The sequence below is a fragment of the Pempheris klunzingeri genome, chromosome 20 (assembly GCF_042242105.1).
Source record: "Pempheris klunzingeri isolate RE-2024b chromosome 20, fPemKlu1.hap1, whole genome shotgun sequence".
NCBI lineage: Eukaryota > Metazoa > Chordata > Actinopteri > Acropomatiformes > Pempheridae > Pempheris > Pempheris klunzingeri.
The window spans coordinates 16,725,127-16,752,340 of record NC_092031.1 but is presented as its reverse complement, the minus strand read 5'-3'; the positions used below and the strand labels follow the sequence as shown (position 1 = coordinate 16,752,340).

The 27,214-nt window shown below is 41.8% G+C and overlaps 1 protein-coding gene across 1 annotated transcript in view; it reads right to left on the bottom strand.

Moving 5' to 3' along the window:
• Positions 1–27,214, bottom strand: part of LOC139219945 (ras-related protein Rab-26) — a 76,532-nt gene that overhangs the window by 27,325 nt on the left and 21,993 nt on the right. Inside the window, exons 3-5 of the mRNA XM_070851959.1 lie at positions 16,638–16,679; positions 14,657–14,723; positions 3,396–3,448 (exon numbers count right to left, since the gene is read on the bottom strand). Of these exons, the coding sequence (XP_070708060.1) occupies positions 3,396–3,448; positions 14,657–14,723; positions 16,638–16,679 (162 nt within the window). The remainder of the gene's footprint in view (positions 1–3,395; positions 3,449–14,656; positions 14,724–16,637; positions 16,680–27,214) is intronic.

Sequence of the window (27,214 nt, the reverse complement as noted above, 5' to 3'; positions counted from 1 at the left end):
AAAACATGGACATTTATAATAGAAGCTTATTAACTATCATTGTAAACCATTTCAGCCACTCAGCTATTGGTTGTTGTTTTAGCCACTGATGAGATTAGATTAGATTAAAGATTGCATTTGTATAGAATATTTTAAACTGGCTGTAATTCTGCATGTTCTTCCCTTGAGCTCCATTGATGTCTAAAAACTAGCAGTGGCTGGGGGTTAAGTAATTTATATACTGTAATCTTTTTTAAAAAGAAAATTAAACTGTATATTCTATGTTAAACATTTACGTCTTCAGTCGGAGCCAAAGCCCTTGGAGCAGAGACGTGGTAGGGCAATTGGAAAGTATCAAGATACGGACTTGGTCTTTTTTTATGTGATGTTTTTGGAAATTGGAATAACTCATTCATCCATTCATCCCTTTTCATAATTTCCCCTCATCCCGTCTGTCCTCTGTGTTCCACCCACGTTAGATCCAAGGCTTCAAATACCTGACTTAATGCAAACTTTAAAAAGGCATAATGCTGGTAACCAGCTGTTCAACAAGAAGCAAAGCTGTGTCTGTTTCCCTCTTGGGACCTGCTCTCCATCCTCTGTGCATATGCGCTCAGATGTGTGTGTAGGTGCGCAAATGCCTTCATTAACACTCAGGTCATACAGGAACCCCTCACAGGTGTACCCATGGACACACACACACACACACACACACACACTCACCAGATGGCTATGGAGCCATTCTTCTCCTTGATGCACACTTTTATAATAGCCATTTTCTGCTCTTAACTACACTTTGCGTTAATCAAAGGAGATTAATGCACCTACAATGGACAAGGGGAGTGGCACCGTAGGGCCGGAGATGGTTGGAAAATCACAGCAGGAGCGGAGTGCACAGAAGAGACATGCTGCGATTACAAAGAGATGGGACCATTTAAGAAAAAAAGGCGAGCTCTAATCTGCACCCTCATGCTGTTCGGATCGTCACCTCCCTTCATTTGTTGCTGCTGTGGTCCTAATGGTTCCTCATGCATCTGCAGTTATGAGCCAATGTGACTTTCCATGAGCACTAACCTAACTTTTATAGTCCAAAACACACATTTCTGTAGGTGAGGTAGGCGTTCATGCAAAATCCCGATTTGGGTGTCAAAGAACTATGCTGACCCACACGCTGTGTCAGACGACTGTGACATAAATCTACAGGATTCTCAAAGAGGCAACACTATTCACCTGCAGCTTCATTTAAATGTCGGCGAATTTGATTGTAGCGATTTGTTTGAGGGATCAACTGAGATTTCAAGCATCCAAGAAACATTGTGTGCATTTACATGTGCAAGAGTGTCCCGGTTATGATGAGGTTTTTGGTGCATTCGATTATATTTTGCAAATGTTAACAGTGTGTCCTGGTTTCACACCTTATCCAGCTTTCTGAACCTTCTGTTTGTGCAGAACATAGTGGCTGAGATGTGAGAAATCAAGACTCTGATACAGTGGAATCGTGTACACAGGGATAGGAATAACCAGGTTTCTCATGTTCCATGTAAATGGAACAAGGCTCAAAACTGGGATACCGATGCGCATGTGAACGCACTCATTACACCCTTCAGCTCAGACACGCAGCCAATTTATTACTGGTACATAGAGTGAAATCAGTGTGTGATCTAAGAACCTCTCAATTTTGCTAATAAACAAAATATAAAATCTTTTCCATTTTTCTGCCTTTGATCTGAGGCCGGGAAATGGTGGCAGCAGGCTAAGCAAGTCCCTCTACAGCAGTGGTCGGCAACTAGCGGCCCGTGGGCCAAGATTGGCCCGCCGCCAATAATACCTGGCCCGCCAGGTGAAATTGATTTAAAAAATTTTTTTAAAAATATATATAAAGTAATATAAAAGTAATTGGCCTGACTCAGACCACTGATAATGACTCCATGCACAGCATCCGACAGTGCGTCTATGCGCCGGGAAGCTGACCTCGCAGAGAGAGGCACCTGTTTCACCGAGGCAATCACGCCATCCATTGATTTATCAGTAGCCAGCTCCTCCAAAACAGCCACCACCACTTCTTTAAAAACTTCTGCATCAGTGAATGGTTTGTTGTGCCGGGTGAGAACCCATGCTGCTTTAAGGGACGCACTTGTCACTTTTTGCTGCGCTGTGAGTCCTCGAACCAGGATCTTGCTGCTGTGTGCATATCCAGCTGTTAGTGCGCTAAGTTTCTGCTTCCACGCCTCTGTCTGGAGTGGATAAGCGTCTTTGAAGTTTCCATGCTTCGTTTCGTGGTGCCTTCGGATATTATATTCCTTGCAAACTGCAACAACCTCATTGCAGATGAGACAGACTGGCTTGGAATTTATAAAATCAGGTAGGATGAATGCATACTTTACTTTCCACTCTTCTTTGTACGTCCTACCTTCACTATCAACTTTTCTTTTCATTGCTTTTGACAGTGACATTTTTTCTTGCTCGCTAGCGATCTCTAGCTAATGTCTCACACAACGTTATCTCAGCATAAAAACAATAACAGCATCAGGATGTCACGCGAGAATAGGCTGCTTTACTAATGGATAGCCAAATAATTATGTCCTTAAAATGATTAATACGTCAGTTAGGCTCAGAGAAGTGTTTATTACTTAAAATTGTAATTATTTAACCGTTAAGTCTTAAAGACAGTGTGTGTGAGTGATTAAGTGATTAAAGACAGCAGCCTTATTATCGCCAGGTTACTGTCTGTTTCATAACGCAGCAGTGTGGAGCCAAAGCAGTAACACAGTAATAACAGCCTGTAGCAAATTAATTAATTTTAAATAAATAACTTTATTAAATTACGTTGTTGTACAAGATAAAATAGTATAGATGAGAAAAAAAAAAAGGTTTTTTTAGTAGGAAAGACAGGTTTGTCTGTTGAAGATGTCATTTTGGCCCGCCATTGAGTTGGTCAGAAAAAATTTGGCCCTTGGCCAAACTTAGTTGCAGACCCCTGCTCTACAGAGTAATGTCTCCCAGCTCCTCCTTGGGGAATCCAAGGTGCTTTCAGAGCAGAGATTTATCATCCTTTGAGCCCCGTCTACCTCTGGGTGTTCTACTGTAACAGGATCCCAGGACGTGTCAGCGAGTTCCTTTGGCATGTCTGAGCTCCTTACCTTATCACTAATGGTGAATCTAACCACCTTATGGACGAAACTTATTTCGGCTGCTTGTATCCTGGAACGCATTCTTTCGGACGCACTACCCAAAATAAATGAGGGTTGGAACAAAGAGTGATGGGTAAATTGACAGTGACAGTCTGGTATAGTACTGCCCATAATACTGCTGACACCACTTTTGGTGGATTGACACAATAGGAAAAAAAGGACAGCAGCGAGTTATATCAGAGAAGTGAAGAAAGATGGACAGAGTCCAAGTGTGGGTGTTCTTACCCGAATGTTGTCGAAGGATGCTTTGTTGGTGACGTCATAGAGAAGGAGCAGAGCTGAGGAGAAAGAAGAGAAGAAACATTTGAAGTGTTGCTGCACTTGCCTGCTAATTGTTCTGACAAAGCACATGTAGAAATATGATTTAGAGAGTCTTCGTGTCACTTAGCAGATAATCAACCATGTTCAGGGGGAGTGTGCTGGTGCTTATCAATCCACAGCTTGTATCATCAAATCACAAATATGTATTCCCGTAAAGCCACTGTTCACTAATGTATGCACATTTTTCTGCTGTTAAAAGGATGCTGCAGCGGTTGTGTCAGTGTAGCCAGTAATTCACTACATCGACATTGTTCATCACCACTGCTGCCATCATACCACTGGATGAGAGTATTTTTCTCTTAAGTTTTCATCCTGCTACACAGGATCTTTTAATCTCTTAATTTTTTCATCTTTCATCTGTTTATCATGAGCAACAAACCACTGAATCAAGTTCGGAGTTATTTATTAGCCATGATTACGTTTATTCACAGTGAGGCAGTTTGTCTATACCACTTATCCTTAAAGGTCGCAAGGGGCTGGAGCCAATCCCAGCTGACATTGGACGAGAGGCGGGGTTCACCCTGGACTGGTCGCCAGTCAATCAAAGGGCCGACACATTGAGACAGACAACCGCTCACACTCACGCCTACGGGCAGATTAGTGTCACCAATTAACCTGCATGTCTTTGGACTGTGGGAGGAAGCTGGAGTTCCTGGAGAAAACCCATGCAAGCATGTAGAGAACATACAAACCCCACACAGAAAGTCTCAGGTTCAAACTGCAAAGCAGCCGGCCAGCAGATTAGAACCTGGAAGCTTCTTGCTGTGAGTCCTAACTCCTAACATATATCAAGGTAGCTGGTAGTAAAGATACGTATATGCCAAAAGAATAATGAATACAATGAAATAAAATGATTGAATCCACTTATAACACTGTAAAGTTGTATAAGTTTTTGCTTACAAAAAGTCATAACATACATATGGGAAATACCTTAGCATTGGGACTGTGATGTCACGCCCACTCCTGTATGCTACGATGCTCTACAAAGCAGAGTCAGCAGGTACATAAAAGCAAAAGATACTGTGGAGACTATGAAAGTTTATGTGTTATTTATGTGTATGTTTGTAATTCAGCAGGTCATCTTGAATATTTGATAAAAGTGTCCCATTAAAATCTGACGGAAAGTAAGGCCATGGGCGACTGTCTTCAACAGAAACATGACGGGTCCAACGACTGCATGGACTTTGTTGCAAGGCCATTGCAGCTAAGTTCTTCCACACTATACCACTCCTCCACCCTGCATTGGTTACATGGTGATTCATGGTGATCTAAGACATGGTGATCTAATCACTGATCACTAAGTCACTTGTACTTGCCGTGCTGCAGACGGCTCTGGTTCGACCATGCCCTGGATGGATGACGAGCCTGACACCCCAGGCTGTCCACTACATTCTGTTCCTGCCAGTCAGCTTGTTATTCCCTCACTATGAGGGGGGCCCATTCAACAAAGTCACAACTGTTTGCTGCACCCCTACACATCTTGCGTCGCAGACCGAAAACTGATTTAAACCTAACTAAGACTAACAACTGAGGAGAAAAGATTGGAAATCTCTTGTGAATCACAGCTGTGATGCTCATTTATAACAGTTCTGGAAGCCACTGACAAAAAAACTGTTCTGTCATGCAGATTTGTGGACTTTCAGCTCATGGGACAGACAAGAATTTGATTTCTTAACAACGTATGATACACGTTCTCTATGATTGTCAATTACTTTGTGTGTTTTGATGTGTTTTGATTCAGAACCTCATGTGGCTAATAATAAAATCAGATGATTGTGCAGCCTTGGGGAATTCTGGGGGTTCTGCTTATTTTCTGCCACAACTAAACCATTTGTTGCTTAGAACTGGGCCACAAACTGGTGAATGTCAATGGATGCAATTTGTCAAATGCAAATCATGTCCGGTAGTTCGACCTTTGAAAAACAAACATTGGGGGACATCACGGGAATATACCGTCTGCCACAAGAATTCTAAAGCAAGAAATCACCGGATAGAGATTTGTTTCCTAACGTGGTTTCACTGTTTCATGTTCTAAAAGCAGCTTTTGGGTTTTACACAAGAGAAACTTTTAAAATGTGAGTGAAGTGCTGAGTGCTACCATTTCCCACATAACCACCACATGTGAATACTAATTACCTCCAATTGCACCATGGTGCTATTCAGATATTTTTTAGCACAAAGTGGAGCTTGTGCATTATACAGCTCTATCAGACAGAAAAAGCCATTACACCTACGATGGCAATTGTAGCTCATTTTCTCAGCTGGAGCAAACTTCACTTGGAAGAATTAGCCTAAGCTAATTACCTCTGCAGCACCTGTCTTCCTCCCACCGCATGTGATCCCTCCGGCCATCCTCTCCTTTACTTACATCAGTCAATCCTTATTTCTACATTTTTTTCTGTCCCCGACCCTTCTGCCCTTTTAGCACATTTTCAACAATCTATTTTGGATTACGTCCTCTATTTGTTTATTTCAGTCAGACGTGGCCGTGAAGGGTGGTTAATGAGTTCTAATCACTGAGAGCGTGGTCTGGCTTGGTCAATTTGAGGAAGCTCAGACAGGGGAGAGAAAGAGGTAGGTGTAAAGAAAAAGAGTCAGAGGGAGAGAGATACGAGCTGCCCCACGAATTAATTTCCTCTCGCACTGCCTCTGTGTTTACCAGCCACCAGAAGACCAGAGTAAACCACAAGGAGTTGCTTTCCTTCACCCTCCCCTAATCCAATTACATCTTGCCAAGAGCACAAGACAGACGAAGTTGAGAACTTTCTCACAGCAGTAGAGACCCATAGAGGTTTGTCATCACAGGCAATTACGTCGTGGTTGCAAAACAGAACGCACAAGACAGAAATAACAACTTTGAAAAGTGGAAGAAGTCAAGCTAAAGGTAGGGAAAGAGGCCAATAGAGAAGTTGGTAAAAGTGAAATAAAACGGAGATGCAGACTTGCAGAGACAAGAAGGTGAGTAAGATTAACCGTGGAAAGGCAGATAGGCATGCTGATGGAAAGACCTATAACCTCACCAGGAAACTGTGAGACAAATGTTAATGAGGTAGGCTTACATAGAATATAAAGTGCATTCCTGTAGCTTCTTGTAATTATGGCTGTCAAAACTAAAATCACATACTGTGTTGATGAGGTGATTAAGCTATCACATAAAAAAAAAAAAAGTAAAACCATGATAAAATTAGTTTTTAGCTGTTAACCATCTGCAGACCAAAAGCAGCACTACAACACAGGAGGTACATTCAGGGCAGAGTTCATGACACTGCCACCACAATGACAACGAAAACAGTAGTGGTATTAGACAAAATGGGTAATATTTTCCTCATAAGCGCCCTCCTCTTGTTGTGCTAATGATATTTGTCCTGTGATGAGCTAAGGCGGTGTTTTGGGTCTTTCAGCACCAGACATGCTGGACCAGACGGCCGAGCCGGGGTTGATCAGACCCCAACTTGTGTTCACACAAAGTACCACATCCAACCACAGTCCAACCACGTTTTCAAGACCGAAGAGGCGACAGCTGTTCTGAATGGCCACACTTGATTGAGAAATCTACAGGAATTGTTGAACTCAGCCCCTCCAAGTCCAATGTCAAGTGTTCAGTGACCCGAATACTTTATTCAGAATATTCTGGCCGCCCATACTAATCATAAATATACTGTAACCTTATGACCAAATACCAGACTTCACCTAACCATAACCAGACCTAGTAATTCTTTTAACCAGAACCTTACCCAAGCTCTGTGCAGTGCTGGTCGGTAAATCAGTCCACCACCTTGATCCAGACTGAAATACCTCAACAACTATTGGACAGATTACCATGAGACATCCATGGCATGGTGCCCTGTGGGTGAATCCAACTGATTTCAGTGATCCCTTCACATTTCCCCTGGCTGAACCTCTTTCATCCTGTGTATCTCATCTGCAACTGCATGGATTGCCATGAAATATTTGTGATAAGGGTTCCCGGACAGTGTGTCAGAATGACTTTCCACCACCAAGATTTTAGCATGGGCACAGAGTCTTGTTTATCCAGTTTCTTTATCCACAACTGTGATCTTTTTCTTACTTCTACCGACCAGTTTTATTTGACTAAACTTCTCCTTGATGCAGAAAAAAACAAACATTTAAATGATTGGTTTTTGTAACGTCAAAAGAAAAGTGGCCTATTTTGTTATTTAGTACTTTTTCAGGGTTTGTGTGATTTCTTTCTTATTACATTTTTGTTTGATGTAGAGTATTTCAATTAACAGGAAAAGAATAGATATATGAATAGATAATAGACTTTCACCTTGACTATCAAAGTTCCTGCATGAAACCCTGAGCAGGAAGGGATGGATTTTGATGGAGTGAAGTGATCCATAAAGAGCACTGCCATCCATCATCTCTCAGATGATAATCTGTGTCAATAAGCACAGACTGACCTTCCTTTGAATATAAGTCACATAAACAAGTGATGCATGCATACAGATGCAAATTGGCATAAGCCTGCAATGCACAGTGGGGTTTTTTGTAATGATTGATGACTTTTGGGATTTACAAAATAGTGATCCTGAAGTCATACCATTAACAACTACTTGACTATAACACACAGCATCAACCTTTATTGGATGAGGACAGGAGACACGGGGAGAGGAGAGGGGAAGATGGCATGAAAGAAAAGTTCCTGAACATCGGCTAATCAACACCAGGAAGCCCCAGCATCTTTCAAAAAGGAGCACTGAGGGGTTATCATCAAAAAGCAAAAAAACAAACTACTAGCACCTCTAAAGCTTGCTAATTAACATACTGTGTAGTGTGTTTAATCCATACCAAAACCAATGTGTGAAAATGACATGCTCTGATGTGGTTGCCAGGTAACCAGCAAAGTCCTCAGGACAATAGCCTAAATGAAGAAATAGATAAATAAGTAAATAAATAGTTCAACACACAACTCCTCGTAAAAAAAAATCATAGTTAGTTGCTTCTACACATTTGTGCATGGAAGTTGTCGGCTTTTTTAAACACTGTGCAGCCAGGAAAGACCCTGCTTCCAGTGTTTGTGCTTTGCTAACCACCCGCTGGCTCTAGCTTCATATTTAGCTTAAAATAGTATTGATCTTCAGATCTAATTCTTGTAAAGACAGAAAACAAGCATATTTACCAAAATGTCTAACTATAATCTAACTGTTCCTTTAAATATGTTTCGCTGACAATACTTTTGTACTTTTACCTCGGTGAAATATGACATACAGTACTTTTACTCCTTATGGAATATGGCTTTACTTGTACAGTAAAGCAAGTACTTCTACCTGAGAGAGAAGTTCCCTATTGTGACAAAAATCATATTCATAAGCGACTGATTTCCAATGTATACCAAAAATGCTACCAGAATAATTTCATCAACTCGGAAATGGAAGCAAAGTGCCAACAGTCACTGTTCTGCTCCATGACAGTAAGTCCTGTAAACTAAAAGTACACTTATGACTACCCACACTATACCTACTCATGAAATGTGTGTGTGTGTGTGTGTGTGTATGAGTAAGAGATATGACTGATGTGTTTCACTTAATTGCCTGAGGCAAATTGCCGCCCCTGCTTTGAAGTTACTGTATGACAAAATGAGAATGAGCTTTTCAAATTGCTGAATTGAAATAAGCGCTACAGAGATATGGGTAAAACACGGGGAATATAATGGCTGGATCAATATGTACGGACAATTAAGTGAGCCCAGATATGATACTGTATAGACAATAAGTTCAGTGGAGAGTACAAGCAGGCAGATACATTTGCGCATGAGTGCTCACACACACCCCTCTTCTCTCTCCTCATCACACAGATGCCAAGGAATAAAGACACCAAAACGCCTTTGACTGTGACCTTGCACATCCATTTTAATATGCAGCAAGCTAGTAAGGTGTGTGTCTATGTGTGTGTGTGTGTGTGAAAGACAGAGAGAGCCTGGTGATTTATCGCACAGCTCAAGGCGCTCCCAGTAGTGGAGCAATACCTTCAACGTTTTGTCTCCAGTTGCCATTTCCCTCCTCCCTTCACTTTCTTTTCTCCCCATCTTTTCTTTTCCATCATTTCCCTCATCCCCTTATGCTTTCTCCCCTGAACTCTTGATCATCGCTCCCTCCGCCGCTGTCCGTCTCGTCGAAGATGGCGCGTGTTTCGCCCACACAAGCTGCTGCTGATTGAGGCCCACAGTCGCTCATTAGTGATGAAAGTTGTGACCCAAGAAGTCAGAATAGAGGGAATATAAAATGAAGCAGACAGGCTGGGACGAGGCAGAGCAGAGAGGCAACATAATGAGGTAATGACACTGATTTAATATACAAAAGATATAACCTCTGTGGTTCCTGCAATCGTCATTTGTCACGCATCCCTGCATCCTTTCTGTTACTGCTCTTTTCAGCCATGTCGGTGGCACTGTGGCGCACACAGTCGGACTAAAAGATCAACAAAATACTGAATGTTATTTCATTACCACTTTAACTATTATTGCAGATTACATAGCAGTAAAATACATCTTTTAAAATGCAAAAGGATGCTGAATTAGCCATTAGTAATTCCTATTTGCAGACTACCCATGGATGACCAGATAACTATTACTGGGTTACTTTCATGTGAAGAAAACTTAAAACTGTGATGATTCTCAGGCAAGTTCTGGGCTTATAAGAATCGTCTTTTCTTCATTCATTTCTAAGCAGGTTTATGGACCTCAATTCGCAGTGAATATCATATATATTAATATCCTCGGAATGTGTAAGTCATAATCAATATAAAATGATGTGTGTCATGTCCATTTGTTTGGATTTGAGTGCGATTTCTGATGCAAACCGCTGCAATCGGGAGCTTTGGGTTTTTAAATGCCTTAATTTCCTCCATGACGTGTGCTGGTGAGCGGGCCAAATTATCGGGCTAAACTGCGCTCGTCCCTTTAACCTCACATAGCATCTTTGCATCGCGTTTCTCCTCCAGGTCTCCCCTTTTTAAGTCTCCAAACTCTCTACAATGATGAAGGCCATTACAGGGAAATGAAGCAGCCAAACCATCCCGTTCTGCACAAACAACCCTTTTAATCATAAACCACCATTTGGAGCAGTCATCTGTAATGCAGCCATTAAACCTGTGCTAAGAAATCTATTACCTCTGTCATTCTGTTTCTTCAAATTCATCATGTTGGCGATGAGGTAATTTTGAAGCTTCATTTCGAGGTGGAACGTCCATAATTTGCAAATGTCAAATTCATGTTACAAAGTGGCTGCCTAAATGGAATTTTCTTTCAGGAATAGCATTTCTTAAGGAATTCAAGAATTTCACATCTAGACTCATCATTTGTCGTAACGCATAAGTGCATGAAATAAAAGGGCTGGAATCAAACTGCTCACTCTCCATCACCTGAGCACTCTCACAACCTTGAGCTCCATTCTTCTTTAGTTCCTATTTACTCGTTGTAATGCACTGCCGTCCATTGAGGCATGCTGCCACTTTATTACTGACCGAGCTTCTATTGAAAGCTCTTCAATGACTTCGTTTTCCGCTTTTATTCATCCTCCTCTCTTTCTCTTCCTCCCTTCTTTCCTTTTGTCTCCACAGTGCTTCCAGCCTCAGCCAACCTGGAGTTTTGAAGGCTTGTCCTGTGCATATTTGAACCAGTCTGACAGCTTTGCTCCTCTTAACCTCCTGTTTTCTTTTTCCTTTTTTAAAATTTGTTTTACCTAATATTTTCTGCGTGTTTCACTCTCTCCCATACATGCCTGTGTCAGGTCTCTATCTCTCTCCATGTTCTCTCTCTCTCTCATTCTATGTCTCCATCCCCCTTTTAGTGTCTACTTGCTACTTGTCTCTCCCACTAGATTTGCTTTTCCTCTTCTGTAACACCCTGTGGTTTCGCTCCATGTGGTGGAAATAACAAACTGTCAGGCCCATTGGGGGAAAGGAAAAAAAAGTCTGTGGCTGGTTTCTGGACCCAGCTGGACCTTCGCGGCACCCTCCACACCAGATGGGCCTGGCAGATTGCACTGGGCCCACTGCAGCTAGCTGCTCATTTGCACTGATTGTCTGGATCCTCTTGCTCTCTCATTAAGGGCTTAATGGCAGCCGAGATTGGGGCCAAAGCTGAACACAACAAACCTCAATAGATTTCTAGGGTCAAAACATGTATATCATTTTGACAAATGCTCTACTCTCTCACAACAACTACTGAGCTGCTGTTGGGCAAGGCACTTGCATGGATTTCAATGCTAAAGAGTGCACTGTTTTTAGCCAAGCTGGCCGTGTGGCTCTAGGGACGGAAATGTCATTCTGCCAGTCCACATCTTTGGTCCAGGCTGAGATAATTAAACAGCTGGTTGATAGATTGTCATAGATTTTCTGCAGAGTGCCCATGGTCTCCAGAGGATGAATCCTAATGACTCTGATACCCTGACCTTTCAACTCGCATCACCGACCATCGCAGGGCATAACTTTCACTCATCCGGTGACATGCTTCAATATCTGACTGATAGATTGGCATAAAGGTTTGTAGATATATTCATCGTTCCCAGATAATGTATCCTGTTGATTCTGAAGATTTCTAGATTTCCTCTGGTGCCCTCATGAGGTTTGGAGTAAAAAGTCTTGTAACTATTGATTGGAAAGATTGTGATGAAGTTTGGTACAAGTGTTCATGTTGACCTCCGGATGAATAATTTGCCTAGCGCCATCAGTAGGTCAACATTTTAATTTGTCCAATTGGTTCATGACAATACTAACAATACTAATACTGCTAACGACATGCTTATCAGCTTCAACTGTATTTTGTGTTATGTGCTAATTAACAAATGTTAGTAAGATGACATTGAGCATTATACCCGCTATGGTGTGTCATTGTGAGCATGTTAGCATGCGAGGTTAGCAGTTAACTCTAAGAGTTTAGCCAGATTATCTTATGTACTTCTTGGAGGTTAAACTGAAAGTGAGCACATCCCAAAATATTGGCATGAAATCATTATTGAACATGAAAACGCTAAGTTGTGCTAAGTAGTACAGTGGGTCAAAGCTGAATCACAAAGTCGACCTTTGATTGACATTTACAACATTTTCAGCTTTGCTGGTAGTCTGAACATTCGCTTTGGTTTGACTTTCATCTAAAGTTGACAGTCTGACTTCTTCTGATTTCCCCATCGGACTTCTTTTTAGCGATGTCACTGCAGGTTCAGTACACTATGCAATAGTACTAATGGGAATAATAGTCACAACTGCAAAGACTAAGATTGCATGAAAGTGGACATTGCCTTGAACATCCTAAATCACAAAATTAGGTTTTTTTTTTGTTTCCATTTTTGCTGCTAAGCCTTTGGAGCTGCTGTGTTTTTTTCCTCACTTACTCATCGTGCATCAGATGATTTATGCCAGGTATGACTTACAGATTGATGCTGAGTATATATCAGCCTCCAACAGACAGAAGCAGCCCACAGAGCGGACATTTATTCAGAAGAATTGACAATGGATTGTGACTCACTTGTTGTACAATCATCTATTTTAGCCTGAATAGTGACATAACTGGCAGTCAGGAGATGCTCCGGCTGCTCTCAGAAATACTGGCAGCCCGTTCATTTGTCATTTTCATCCAGACTTGCGGACACTTTTCAATTCAGCACCTTATGTGCTTAAATCTTTTTCTCAACTGATGGCAGATGGCAGCGGAGCTGTTCGGTGGCAGAAAACTTTGGCTGTGGTGACGAGCTCCGAAGAAATATCTGTAACTGAGAGCGCGGAGCATATGTCCTTGGCTAACACTTCATGTGGAGATGAAAAAGAATAGCAAATATAGTACTAGAAAGCAAAATGTAAATCTAGGTAATTAGTGATTCTGAGGCAATTAACACAACACACACACTGATCTTATATGGAATTCATTATTAATAACAGCAGACTTTCTCCCCATGGAAGCTTTTAAATGATTCATGTTTGGCAGTGTTTTCTCCAAAATGGATGTGTCATGCTTTGGAATATAGATCTGACGTCAAGCCACTATAATTGCTCCGTTTTTTTTTTTTAGACATCGGATTTGCTCACTTCTACCTGGTGATGCTCACAAACGAAGCAGAGCCGTCTAACCGTCTGGTCTTTACATTTCAATGACCGTGTTACGGAAAAAGCGTCCATTAGTTCACAGGAATTGGCAGCTTTTGTGACAGCTGCATTCGAGCCGCTTCCTCTCCCCTGGTCCTGCCCGTCAGACTGAATGAGCTTTAGTCAGTCAGTCAGTAACAGACGGACAACTCGGAGGAGCTGGTTCGCGGCGCCCTGGGTGCCTTGTTAAAGATCAGTGAGGGTAAACTGGTGCACTGACAGATCAGAGTAACACCGGGCAACTGGCCAGCCACACACGCTCATACACATTCACCGACTCAGAGATGAAGAAGCACAAAAAAAAAAAAGAAAGCATGCACACGTAGTGAACACACATGCAATTCCATACATGTATATACCCATTACAACACCTTTGCACACGCATGCAATCACAAACATACATTAACATTCAGAACAACCACCCATTACGATCCTAGTTTGTATGCTGCTGGACAGATTCGTATCCGAGATAATGCCTGTGCAGCACTGTGTGTGTGTGTGTGTGTGTGTGTGTGTCCCTGTGCTCCACAACACCTGCTCATTCAGGTTGGCCCGAGGCATTGTGCTATCTGTTCTCTGTGGGGTTGTTCGATATAACAGCTACACACACACACACACACACACACACACACAAACGCACAAGCACACATGGGAATCGTTCATTGCTGTCCCACCCCCCACCGTGTGAGAGCTAAGCTCATTTTCCCACCCAGTGGTTAGCCTCTCGCTTAAGGGAACCTGTGCATAGCAGAGCCTCTGGCGAATGCCTGCATGCACACACGCAGGCACATGTGCGCGCACGCACACACACACACACACACACACACACACACGCACACACACACACATGCACACGCCAGTCTATCAAATCAGCAGAAACTTGAGTGCCTTTTGCTATGCCAACAGGGAAGGGGGAGCAACAGGAAGACTGCCAGTGTCAATCACACTTTTGAAGAAAACAAAGGCAATGAGACGGCAGTCAGAGCAGCTTGACTGTGACAGGTGAGGGAAGGATTTCAGTCACAATCAAAACAGTCAGATCCCGGCAAACACGGAAATCCTACCGTTAGCATCGCGGTAGTAAGCGTGAGTGACGCTCCGGAAACGCTCCTGCCCAGCAGTGTCCCAAATCTACAAAGGAAAGAACAAGAGGACACGTTCAGCATTATCATCATCATCACCATTAATTAACATAACATTGAGCGTGATGAGCCAACTTTGATTTGGCTCGTTCAACCCCTCGGCTGAACAACACCGTTCCGGCAATTAGCAACTGTAACAACAACTTCTACACCTGCTGAAGAAGCTGTAGTTAGAGCGACTCTACATCTAGTCTGGAGGGTGGTGTCTTTTTTTTTTTTTTTGTTTTTTTGCCTTTTAAAACAAAAAATGGGAGCAAAGATGTAAGGAATGGATTTGATAGTGCGTGCTGAAAATACGAAACAGAAGCTTGATTGTGTTACACCAAAATTTCAGTCTGACCTTACATTTTCATTATCATACTTGCAATATTGCGGCCGACTTATGGCTTTGTATTGCATGACATTGTGCCAGTTATTATAAAGATAATGACTCTGACTGGATGTTATAAATGGCATAATCAGACCGCATACCTTTATGCTTCAAACTATCACACTTTTACTCCCCTTCATTGTTCTCCTGCTTGCAGTCTTACGGATCATTTTCATACTTTTATTATGTTTATAAAACACAATTGTATGTACTGTATATATTGTTTTAGTATTCCTCTTTCCTTTTCCTTTTCTCACGCTCTGTGTCACGTTTTCCATTTCAGTTACATTGCACTAATGTGGTAGAAATAAAACTTGACAGGCAATTAAATCGTCTTAAGAGCATCTTAATTTAAAACAAATTCAAGAACAAAGGCTAAAAGCAGAATTGTCAGCAAATGTTAAAGAAGAATTTGTGAGAGAAGAAAGAAATACCCTGCCATGCTGGTGCAGATAATGGTAATGTTAATCACAAGCAAGCTTTGTGTGTGTAGCAGGGATCGGTGCGTTCGTGCGAGTGTATTATAGGGTAAAGAAAGATTTGCCCCCAATCAGTAGCAACTTGCAGTAGAGCAATCGCATCTTTCTAGATCCCACTCTCTCGTTCCTGTCAGCTCCGTTGGTGTTATTAGCATCTTTCAGCTCGTTGTTTTGGTTTAACAGCCCACAAATTCAGTGTTATTTTGGTTCAGTCTCGCCGCTCTCATCTGTTTCAAGAAGCATCAGGCAGTTCAAATGCTCCAATAAATTCATTGTGTGCAACCTGCACAGCACGGAACAGCTGGCAGACAAATAGTGGAGCATTTGACAGCTTAAGAGACAAATATGTCCCTCAGGAGTAGGTGGAGACCAAAAACAGAGCTAAAAGAAGAGGGAACATTGCACCTACAGGTGGCAGGTGGCCACACACCTTCGAATTAATGTTAACATCACTCTGCATATGCAGGATGTGTAAAGACACAGGTGTGTACTAAGAATTATACTGACAGGTAACTTTATAAGGTGACTGTATGTCAATGTAATGTTCAAAGCTTGCAGCCTGGGAAATCACCTGAAATATCACATTTGACAGATATATTGATTGATCAACACAGATCCACTAAAGAAGAGAAAGATGAAGGGGGAGGGAACCTGAGTGTTGCGTAATTGAGGTGGAAAACTCATCAGACAGTATCTAATGTCGTCTCTGAATGGTGAGGATTCATCGGCATGTCTGTCTCTCACTGATAACTTCCAAGCTTGATAATCTGATGGAAAGTCAGCTCTTTCCCCTAGTGTCTTCAGTCAGGCAGAGCAGCAGGCTAATTGACTGATAGAGATTAACTAAGGCCTCATTAAGTCATCGTTTGGGCTTCTTCGCCCTCCCACAGCCAGCAATGAAGATGTATGGGAGGAATTTCCTCCATGAGAAATAATTGCTGGTGATTTGTTATCAAAAATAACTCACACAAAACCTCACTTTGACAGAAAGTAGAGTTTTCAACCATTTAAACAGACTTAATGATCAAAGACAGAGATACAGTGCTGTTCTTACCTGCAACTTGACCTTCACAGCATCAATGGTCATTACTTTATTCTGAAAGACAAAACCAAAAAATAATTGCAAATCTGCAGACATAGAACGCAATGCAACAGGAAGACAGACGTAAAAGGCTTAAAAAGTGATAGACATTTGACACAAGTAAGTAAAATAACTATTCAAAACATTACAGAGGCAACAAGCCTACATGGCGCTTTAAAGAGCTGCTGAATGAGAATGCTTTTTTCTCAAAGGAATTAGACGTTGGAGAGCCAGTCAAGTGGTGTGTATTATGACTTTTTAGGACCACAGTAGGTGGAATAAGGGTTTGGCGTTGACTGGGAGGCTCTCTCATCACAGCAAAGCACACTAAAGTTCCTGGTGCCAATGTACACACACATATACACACACACCTTTTGTTGTGATGTAGACCTTTGTTTCAAAGAGTTGCATCACTTACCAGCACTGCCAAGCAGTTTAGCATAATGCACCATCGCACAACCACAGACACACACACACACATACATACATGCATACACGCATACACACACACACACACCGTAGCTCTCCAATACCTCTGCATTATCTTTTCATTAGGAAAATAATTGGTTGCACAGATCTTTTCACAATGACACCAAGTTAATGATCACCAGATGCAGCTTCTGCATCATTTTCAACTATTCTAATAGATGGAGAGCATATCTAACTTGGCAATCTGTCATTAAAGGGGATGTGATAAAATTGGCAAATAAGATGGATGAGCACACAGCCATGGTCAGCACCTAGTGGGAAGATCAGCGACCCCGTCTAATGTGCTTCACAGAGATACAGGACAAAATGTGCAAGGAAGCAGGCTTCCAATTGGTACAACCGCAACCATGTTTTTTTCTTGTGAAACGAACAGGACGGTTGAATTCTTGCATGCAGAAGCTGAGGGTGCATAGACACAAGTGTTCCTTGGTTAATTAGCCCCCACAATTTGCAATTCAGTCACATGCTTTGAGGTCTTTGGGGGACGAAAGCTGAAGACCTCGGAGAGCTCTCCTCCTGCATGAGCAGAATCACTTGTTTTTGTTGCAGGGGGGAAAAAACCCAGCGGAAACTGTTTATACAGTCAAGCATTAAGAGCAATGCCTCAAGGACTAGTAGAGTACATCAGCTTCAGCTAGCTACAGCTGACAAGATCAGAGTTTTCTGAGGGATAAATCTGTGAAATCTTCCCTTTATAAGTCAATTTAAGATATAAAGTTTTCCAAACTACACTCAACAATTCAAAACTATATAGATGATTAGAGCGAATGTTAAGAATATTTCTGTATGTATGTCCTTCCCTCGACCTGTTAATGTGAACACAATTACTTTTTTTGCGGACAGTGTTCCTACAGCCTCAGAGCAGAGCTGATATACACTTTGAGGACAGAAGCTACAGTGAAACGATTTCACATTTTCTCTCAGGGTTCTGTAGAGAAAAAGAGTAGAAGGTCAACATTCTGAGCAATAGTCCTGTTGGTGTGCACATTTAAGGGCCAAGACGTGACCAAATATCAATGTCGAAGACCAACCTGGTATTTTTCTTTCAGTGAAGTTTGGAAGGAGCCGGAACAACAGGAAAGGTGAAATTGACAGGAAAAAAATAGCAATTCACTCTGACCAAAGTGGTTGGTCAGACAACTAAATCAAAATCCCAGATAAAGACCTAAAAGACAGATTATTTGGTTTTCAAAAAAAAAAAAAACAAGATAAGGGGTCAGCAGCAGAAAACATCTGATCTGTTGCCCCAGTCTCACCAGCAGAGAAATTGAAATTATGATTGCTTTTCACTCGAAGATGAAAAAGTATTTTTTCACCGAGATGGCATCTCATAGAGATGGCTTCAAACACAACAAGGTTGATAGGTCGGATGAGAAGAGGACCTGCCTAATATTAAAAGAAAGCTGCTGAATCTCTAGTCAAAGTAATGTCAACATGTAACAGACAAAACCACATTCATTGCACTGCATATCTCCCCCCTGGGGTGGAGTGGATTTGAGTATGAAACTGGTTAACCAATCACAGGCTGGAGCAAACCTCCAGACGGCTAGTTCTGATAGACTCATCGTGGTTCATGTGTGAAAACAAGTTAATCATAAGAGCTAATAAAGCAGAATTAGTCACAGTGCTGCATCACCTGCAAACTCTATACTAAATCCAGAAGCTCTTGCTGGCGGGGTTGAAGCCTTAAGCAATTGGCTCACTCTCGAAAAACACACTTTCCCTCATTCTTAATGCATTTCATCCATATTGCATGGGATATTGTAAGCTATAGGTAGTTTACCTTATGAATGAGAAACGCTTAACATATCCTGAACCTTATTTGCTGCATTTTCACTGCAGGATACTCTACGCATGCCTGGAAAGTAACCGCTCAAGGGCAGCCTCTGGAAACAAACAATGAGGTTTTCACGGTGTAAAACATTTCATGGCCAGAGAGGCTCAGGAGAATGATGACTTCGAATTATGACTTGTGCTGTTGACAGAGGGTTACAGTTTATAACTTTAATTAATCAATCATCCCGTAAAAAAAAGCTGAACCAGGCCCAAACGAGACCGTCCTCACACGAAGAGCAACAAAGTCATTTGTTTCAACCAGTGCTCCAGTGTGGACGGCTCAACAAAACACGTCTGACTTCGACATGGGAGTCTTCAGGAAAGGACAGATTGTGGTTGTGATAACTTTCCTATAATGATATAAACTGATGTGCAGAGTTTTGGCATCTCACAAACATGTGACCTGTTCCTAAAACTGGGATCCTTATTTCATTTTACATTGTCTCGCTGATACCAGAAGCAAACGCAGCCCCTTGTATTTTTCTACCACAGGGTTGTTTTCGGTCTGAAGGTCTACTTATGGATTCAAAGCCAGATGTTTGAATTCCTTTCCTCCAACCCGCTACAGGGTCATGGACAGTCAGACCAAACTTGCAGGCCACCATTTTTGCAACCTTCACCAAGGAGGGTTTGGACGTTAAGCCAGGCCCACACAACACCCCTGACTGTCTGACTGCATCTCAAAGAGGGAAAAAGGCAGGAAGGGGGAGCCCAGTTCGTCCGTGTCTGTCCCTGAAAAATAGGACAGGTCGGATACAGGCCAGTTCTGTATTCACAACCCTAACAGTCCACACTCGGAACTGAGCACAGTCCTAGAAAAAGACCCACAAACACTTTAAAGTTGAAGAAATCAAAAAGGTATATAATGTAGGTCAGGAGGGCATATTGTTGATACCTTCCACCAACATTGCAGCAAACTGCCCTACCTAGGAGGCAACACTGCAACCAGCCAGGCATACACAGAACTAACTCCACTTTTATTTCCAAAACTAGAAATAATTGCTAAACTGAGACAAGCAAACAGCAGTATGCTTGGCACTGCGTGTAATGAAACAGTAGGAAGCTGAAGTTGAATAAACATGAAACAGGGTGGGATTTACAGGTGCAGCCATTTCAAATCCATTTGCTTGCTGAACTTTGGCTCCACCACCGAGCGGAACTGTCAGCGCTCCATTCAACTGCCCAGGCAGGCGCAGATGTTTCAGGGCTTTCAGCCATTATAAGTAACCAGCAATGGTTATTGGAGTCACTGGAGATTCGTTGCAATATGCAGTTTATTTGGCCCTTTTATGCACAAGCTACAAGGCAAATGTCCGCGGTAACGCTGCTAATGTTGTTAATGTTGATGGATGCAGGATGAATAGGGAGTGAAGTGTTAGAGTGACACGCAGTGTTACTAATGCTTTACTTTCCACCGGAGTAAAGATGTCAGCAGCACTGTGTGTAGGCTGGGTGTTACACAACATAACTGTGAGTCCACAGCACCTTCCTGCACTGTCTCAGCTTTGATGCGAAATCCATCAGCTAACTGTGATGAGCAGATGTAGCTTGTGAAGAAGGAAGAAGTGACGGAATTACAGCAAATGATGGGTTGTTTATTTTTCCCCTCACATGCTGACATTTCTCTAGTTAAAAGCCTACTGGGCACAGAAAACAGTTCTGTTTTAGATCAAGCCTTGTCATGTGACCAATGTTTGTGTCCTGTGTTGTGTTCAAATCACCCTGTTTATTATGGGCAACCTGTAAATAACGTTGATTTGACTTGGCCTCGTTAATAGGACTAGTTTTTACCATCTTTTTTAAATTCTGTCACAAATGATTGTCTCTGCCACTGTTACTCAAACACTGGTGACACATAAATGGCAACAAATAAAATAAAATAAAAATCTATTTGGCAATAGACACGTCTCTGTTGTTGACTTGAAAAAGCAAACAGAAGCTGGGCATCTGTTCTTTTGGCTGTGTGCCACACAAGGACACATAGTGTATGTGAACCACACACCTGTAAGCATGTAGACACACACACACACACGCACACACACACACACACACAAATAAACACTTGGACTTGTATTTGTCCAGCGCCTCAGAACAGGAAATCAGTCCAGTCCAGTCTAGTGACATGGCACTCCATCCCGTAACTCTTCCATCAGCGCCATCACCAGGTCGAAACACAAGATGCAACGATATTTAAAAATGACGTGGTGCTGACGAAGATGATTTCATATGGAGAGAGTCAGGCTGAGATGATGTGCTAATGACTTTGGTGAATATAAACATATGAGATCATATGATTTGCCTATACATATAAAGCTTACACATAAAAAAGTGGTGCTATTTTCTACATTTAGATTTTTGACACAGCTGTCAGAGGAACAACTATTACTACGACTTCCTTGATTTCTACTTTGAGTGCCATAAAACAATGGTGTCACACTCTCTCTATAGAACGGTCCCTCTTCTTGATGAAAGTAAGTGTAAGAGACTTGAAATGACACAGAAGTCCAGCTTCTGCCCAGTCAGCCGTAGTTTACCTTTCAGCTCAAATACTAGGCCTGACTCTGAGATCCGTGATAAATACAGGCCCAGGTCCGTTCGTTCCGTAAATGTTTCACCAGTCTTGCCAAAAAACCTCAGGAGGTTTTTTCTATGCAAATGATGCAGCTGCAACTCAAATTACTACCCCTGTTAACACATAAAATCATGAATCAGTCATTTTTGTGGTATTTACATAGGCTTACCCTTTTACTGACCTTAACCACTGACCTAAAAATCGTCACTTTACCGATTAGGGACACGGTTTTTGTCCCCAATTGCACAAGTCGCCCTCAATTAACTGGTCTTAGGTCTGGTGTGTGTCCCTGTAGGTGACGTTAGTCATACGTGCACAGACCCACACACTCCCACCTTCTCTCTGTCTCCAACTCTTTCTCTCTTACATATATTATAACCAACAATCTGCATGGCCGCTCCGGTAATGATTTTTCAATAACCCGAGGCTCCATCCCATCTCATCTCCCCTCATCTTCTCCCTACTCATTTTCTCATTGTCCCCTCGACCTCCTCACTCACTCTCTCTCCGTTTCTCACTCCTCCTCTCTAGTTTCGATCCTCTTATAATATGATGAGATTTCCCAGGGCTGCTCAATAACCAAAGAGATGAAGGTGGAGACCAGAGGAGAAAAACAAATCTGAGAGAGAAGTTAAAAAAAAAAGTTTAAAGTACGAGTTTGCTGTGTGCAATGATGACAGCTTGTCTTTCTTTTCTCTCTTTGCACAATATCCCCTTTGTTCAGACCTCGGCTCGTTTCCTCCTCGACTACCATTTGTTCCACCCAAAAACCACAGTCTCTGAGGGTCCTGTTTTGGAAGAACATCCTCATAACTTCAATGATAATGTGCCCTTTGCTCAGATAAAAAAAAAAAAAGTGGAAGCTAAAGGGTGATTGGCCTCCTGCCTACAGGCACCTGGAACCAAACCCAAATCAGATTACACTACTGTGGGTCACAGTGAAAACAAGCCAGGTCATTAGAATAAAAAGGCTGTGTTATTAGGAGTCATTGAGGGTTGCAGCTTGTTGTGTTTCGCCTCTCTGGGATTTTTTTAATGATTCTTTTATGTTGAATTTGTTTATTCTCAGGACCGAGAAGTCAGGTGTGCAATGCCCAGTGCACTGATGGGTTTAGATAGGAGAGGGATTAGAAAGAAAATATTATCAATGCTGGAATGTAACTAAACTCAAGTATTTAACTAGAATGTTGAGGTAGTTGTACATGATTGTCAAATATTTCACTTTTTACTCCTCTGCATTTATTTAATTGCTATTGACTACTTAAATATTTTCCAGTATTTACTGCATTGCTATAGATTAAACTAGAAAGTCCACCTCAACCAGCCTAATGTCATTAATATATCAGTACCAATAATCCAGTAATATATGAGGAGAAGAAGAGGAAGAGGAATTAGGATTATGACAGGGACACTCTTACTTCTACTTTGATACTTGAAACCCCTTGAGTTTCTCTACATAAATATTCATTGTAAAATGCACAACAATCAAAGTTTAAATTCAGGAGAATAATAATACTCCAATATTAGCGGTCAACAACAGGACAGTTTCCAAACTATCATGACCGGTGGACCACAGATGGTCATATAGGGACGTACATCACCATTTCGCATGGAGAAAGGAAGAGGCGCAGCCCGTGATAGCCTTGGAAACCCCTGGCAAACTGTCTGTCATTGCAAGTTTTACCCTCTAACAGCCACATCCTCCACTCCGTAAAACCTGCAAAGCACCCCGGCAACCAGGCCATCCATCCCATGCCTGGATTTTACCATTTTCAAAACCACCAACATCGTCACCATCATGATTTTGGAGCCAGAAGTGAAACATTAGTCCTGAAGCGACATTCGCGTCGTCTACACAGTCTATGGTCCTTCAAGAGACATCACTTTGCTTTGTTTTCATTAACCAAGTTCCTGGAGCTTTGCTAAGCTTGATTATTAGTATCAAGCATCGCTGTGTCTTGTTTTTGTCGGCCTTTTTCTTACATACTCTCTAGTTGTTATGTGTGTTATGTTAATGACCTTGTCTGTGCGTGGGAGTGTGTGTGTGTGTGTGTGAGACTTTTCTGTGGAAAAAGGTGTGATATGAGCTGATTTTCTGCTCCAAACTGTCCTTATTATATCAGCCTGTAAGAATCGGTCGACCTCCATTTGACACTCACAAATTCATGTACTTCATCAGGACTGTGTGGTTTAATTATATCTGATAGACATTGGACTGGCAACATAAAACAAACCCACAACTGTCATCACATTTTGATTCAAATATTGATCAATCCTGACAAGAGCACAGATAAAACAAAAACCACAGAAAACGTCTCATATGAACCAAAGCTGTGTGTTCATGCAGGGCCCCATAGCCACCACGCACACACTCCATCATGTCAGCTCTCCTAAAGGTGTGCCCATTTCCTTGTGAGTGTAAAGGAGCTTTGAAAGTTAATGTTATGCACATGCTAACAATAGAAAGTCAAAAAGACCAACACGCACATATTAGACAACAGCTACACTGAGCTATCAACACAAAATCAAAAACATGTAAGAGTTACGAGGACACAAACGCAATACACACACCCGCGTGCACACACGCACACACACAGAATAAAAACACAAACACCTACGCTCAGTGCAGAGCTATTGACAAATGACTATTAATATTCAACAGCAGCTTTAAGAAGCAGACAGCTCTCAGCTATCTGTCAATCAGCCTGCCTGAGCAGCCCTTACTCTGAATATATTTGAGTAATCGGGACTCACAAGAACTCCAAAAAAAGGGAAAACTGAAATCCTCTGCCACTTACAGACTGGTCTTTTACTTTTATTGTGGTCTCAGGTCTATAACACCCTTTGATAACACTTAAGAGCAGAAGCATCGGCTACTCCTATAGTGTAACATGTATTCAACACGAAGACGGTCAGCTGTGGACATGCAGTTCCTTATGGGCCTCATGTACCAAAAACAAGGAAACCAGCAAAACATGCTGTTGCAGTGGCTCAGCTTCCTCAGCCAACTGTGTTCCTCTGTAGCTGTGTGTGCTGTGGTTTACAAAAAATTTTACAATAAATAATTAAAGTGAAGAGAAAGTGAACCTGACCTCTGGTACAAAAATAAACATTTCTTCAAATGTTAAAACCAGATTACTTTTATTACAGTTTCAAAATATGAAAAATAAAACAGAAGAAAGTCCCTTGCACATTTTTGGGAACCTTTTTGGATTATTCTTGCTACTATTACTATTGGCAACAATGATTGCCAAGGCTTAGATTCAGTTGATTTCCTAAACTGATCCAATGAATATATTTCAGGGCTGGACAATTTATTCTAAAGTAACTCCACATCTCCTTCAATATCTGGCAGTGGTGGCTGTTTTGAGTGAGCTTCCTGGATATGAAATTTCTTGGATCTTCCACTCGTGGACATCCATGCTTCTGCATCATGGGGCCCATAGAGCATGTGCACTAGCATCTTGGGCCAGCCAAGCCGGCTCACTTCCAGCTAGCCATCTGCTAACTTGAATGGGGGTGACAGGATTTAATCATGCAGCTCTTTAAGACTTTGCAAATGTTATTGGACCAAATGGATCATTTCTTGGGGGTTTATGAAGCTCCAAAAATGTATCTGCTGATTTACAGGCTTTTCACCAAGTAGACCATTGTTGTAATTACATGGTTTGACCGCTAGGCCACTTCCTGGGGCCCTGGCCTGGTGATACCAACCATGGGTGCCTTAAACAGTTGGCCACAGATATCAGAATTAGGATCACTTGCACCAACAAGGAGACTTATAAAAATTCCCTAAATGTTTCAAACTACCTCTTCCCACTGTTGGTAATATCAGAAAATGGAAGGTGACTGGAACAGCTGAAGTTAATGCAAGATCAGAAAGATCAAGACAAATGTCAGATTGGCCTGAGACCTGGTGAGAAATGCTCAGAGAAATGCTTTTTGGTCAGAAAAATTGGCAAAGCATTTATATAGAGGAACATATTGCCAACTGTTAAGCATAAAGGTGGATCCATTATACTTTGAGGTTGTGTGGCAGCTGGGGGGGCCAAGGAGGTATTGTGTGGGCGTGCGAAGGACAGTCCAGACACTGAAGTGGAAGAAATTCTGGGTATTTCAGCAGGACGATGAAGGATTTGGAATGGCTACCGCAGTCACCCAGACTTGAATATCATTGAAATTCTGTGGGAAAGATCTCAGGCGTGCTGTGCATGCAAGGAGGCCGAAGAACATTTCAGAGCTACAAGTGTTCTGCCAGGAAGGATGAGGAAAAACTCCAAAACAAGAATTGAAAGAGTCTAAGCTACATGAAGCATTTGCAGGCTGTCATAGTCGCCTGAGTAATAACTGGTACAGCTCCCAAACTTTTGCACAGGGCCTTTTTCCTTTAAAAGATCAAGTAATGTGTCGTGTTTGAATGTACCCGACATTAAGAAAACTCCTTTAAAGTGTCTTTCATTAATTTTACTCACTCGCTGTTTTTATTTCCAAAACAATGTGCGAGCAGTGGAGTTGAACGCAAGGTAATAATAACTGGCTTGCTGGTATTAATCAATCCATTTCAAATGCTGCACATAATGCCTACTGGGAAAGAGCCACAGCATTATGTTTCTGACACATTTGATGAGTCACAACCAAGCGCAGTAAAGTGTTCCACAACAGAAACCAAGACAAGGAGCAATGACAGCTACACGTGTTAAGGGTAGGAACAGTTTGGCAATTTACTTTAACACCTTGGCTTCACTGGCTGCATAACAAAAGCAGCACATCAGCACCTGTCACCTGACAAGTGAAAGTAACGGTGCCCAGTCAAGACAAAGGTGGGTCAAACTGAGCCATGAAGTCATTCTGTGACCTTTAATATGCGAGTAGGTCACAGTTTGGATAACCTGGGGCTTGCCCGACCATGTTGCCGTGTTCCAGTATCATTAGTACTCATACATATGGTGTCCAGAAGATTAATAACGTAAGATCCAAGTTGTAATGAACTAGAATTATCATCCATGCCATTTTATTTTCTACTCTAATAACTAAAGCCAAGACAAGTGGGGCAACATGAGGGTTTTGTCTGCGTTAGGACCAGTCAGATATCATATTGTATATTATAGAAATAAATATTCTATAAATATTTAGGTGCCGGGTGCTTCTTTGGCATTGTAGCACATCAGACAAACTTTACAGACATAAACAAAACTGTCAGCACTTGGCTTTCAGCTGCTGTTCATTTTCTCCCTGGCTTTCACTTGACTATCGGGAGATAAACAGTCAAACAGCCAGTGAACTCTATCAACAAACATGAACACATGCACACACACACACACATATACACACAAGTATTGCACGAGCATGTCTCAACAACACTTGTCTAATCAGCACTGACTTAATGAGAGTAAATTATTTCAGTTTGCTGGCTCCTCAAGTTTTCAGGAGAATATGAGGGCTCAGGTAAATAGAAATTAAGAGAGGAGAAGAGTGGGTCCTGGAGAGAGGAATACAGAAACGACTGCAGGCACTCATTTGACAAAGATGAATGCGCTCTACAGAGGTTACTGATATCAAAAGTTCACTAATAAAAAGGAAATAAAAGAAAGTCATTTCCACTCACAGGCCTTTGGTTCAAATAAAGCACTGTAGCATGAACACCCACTTTGCC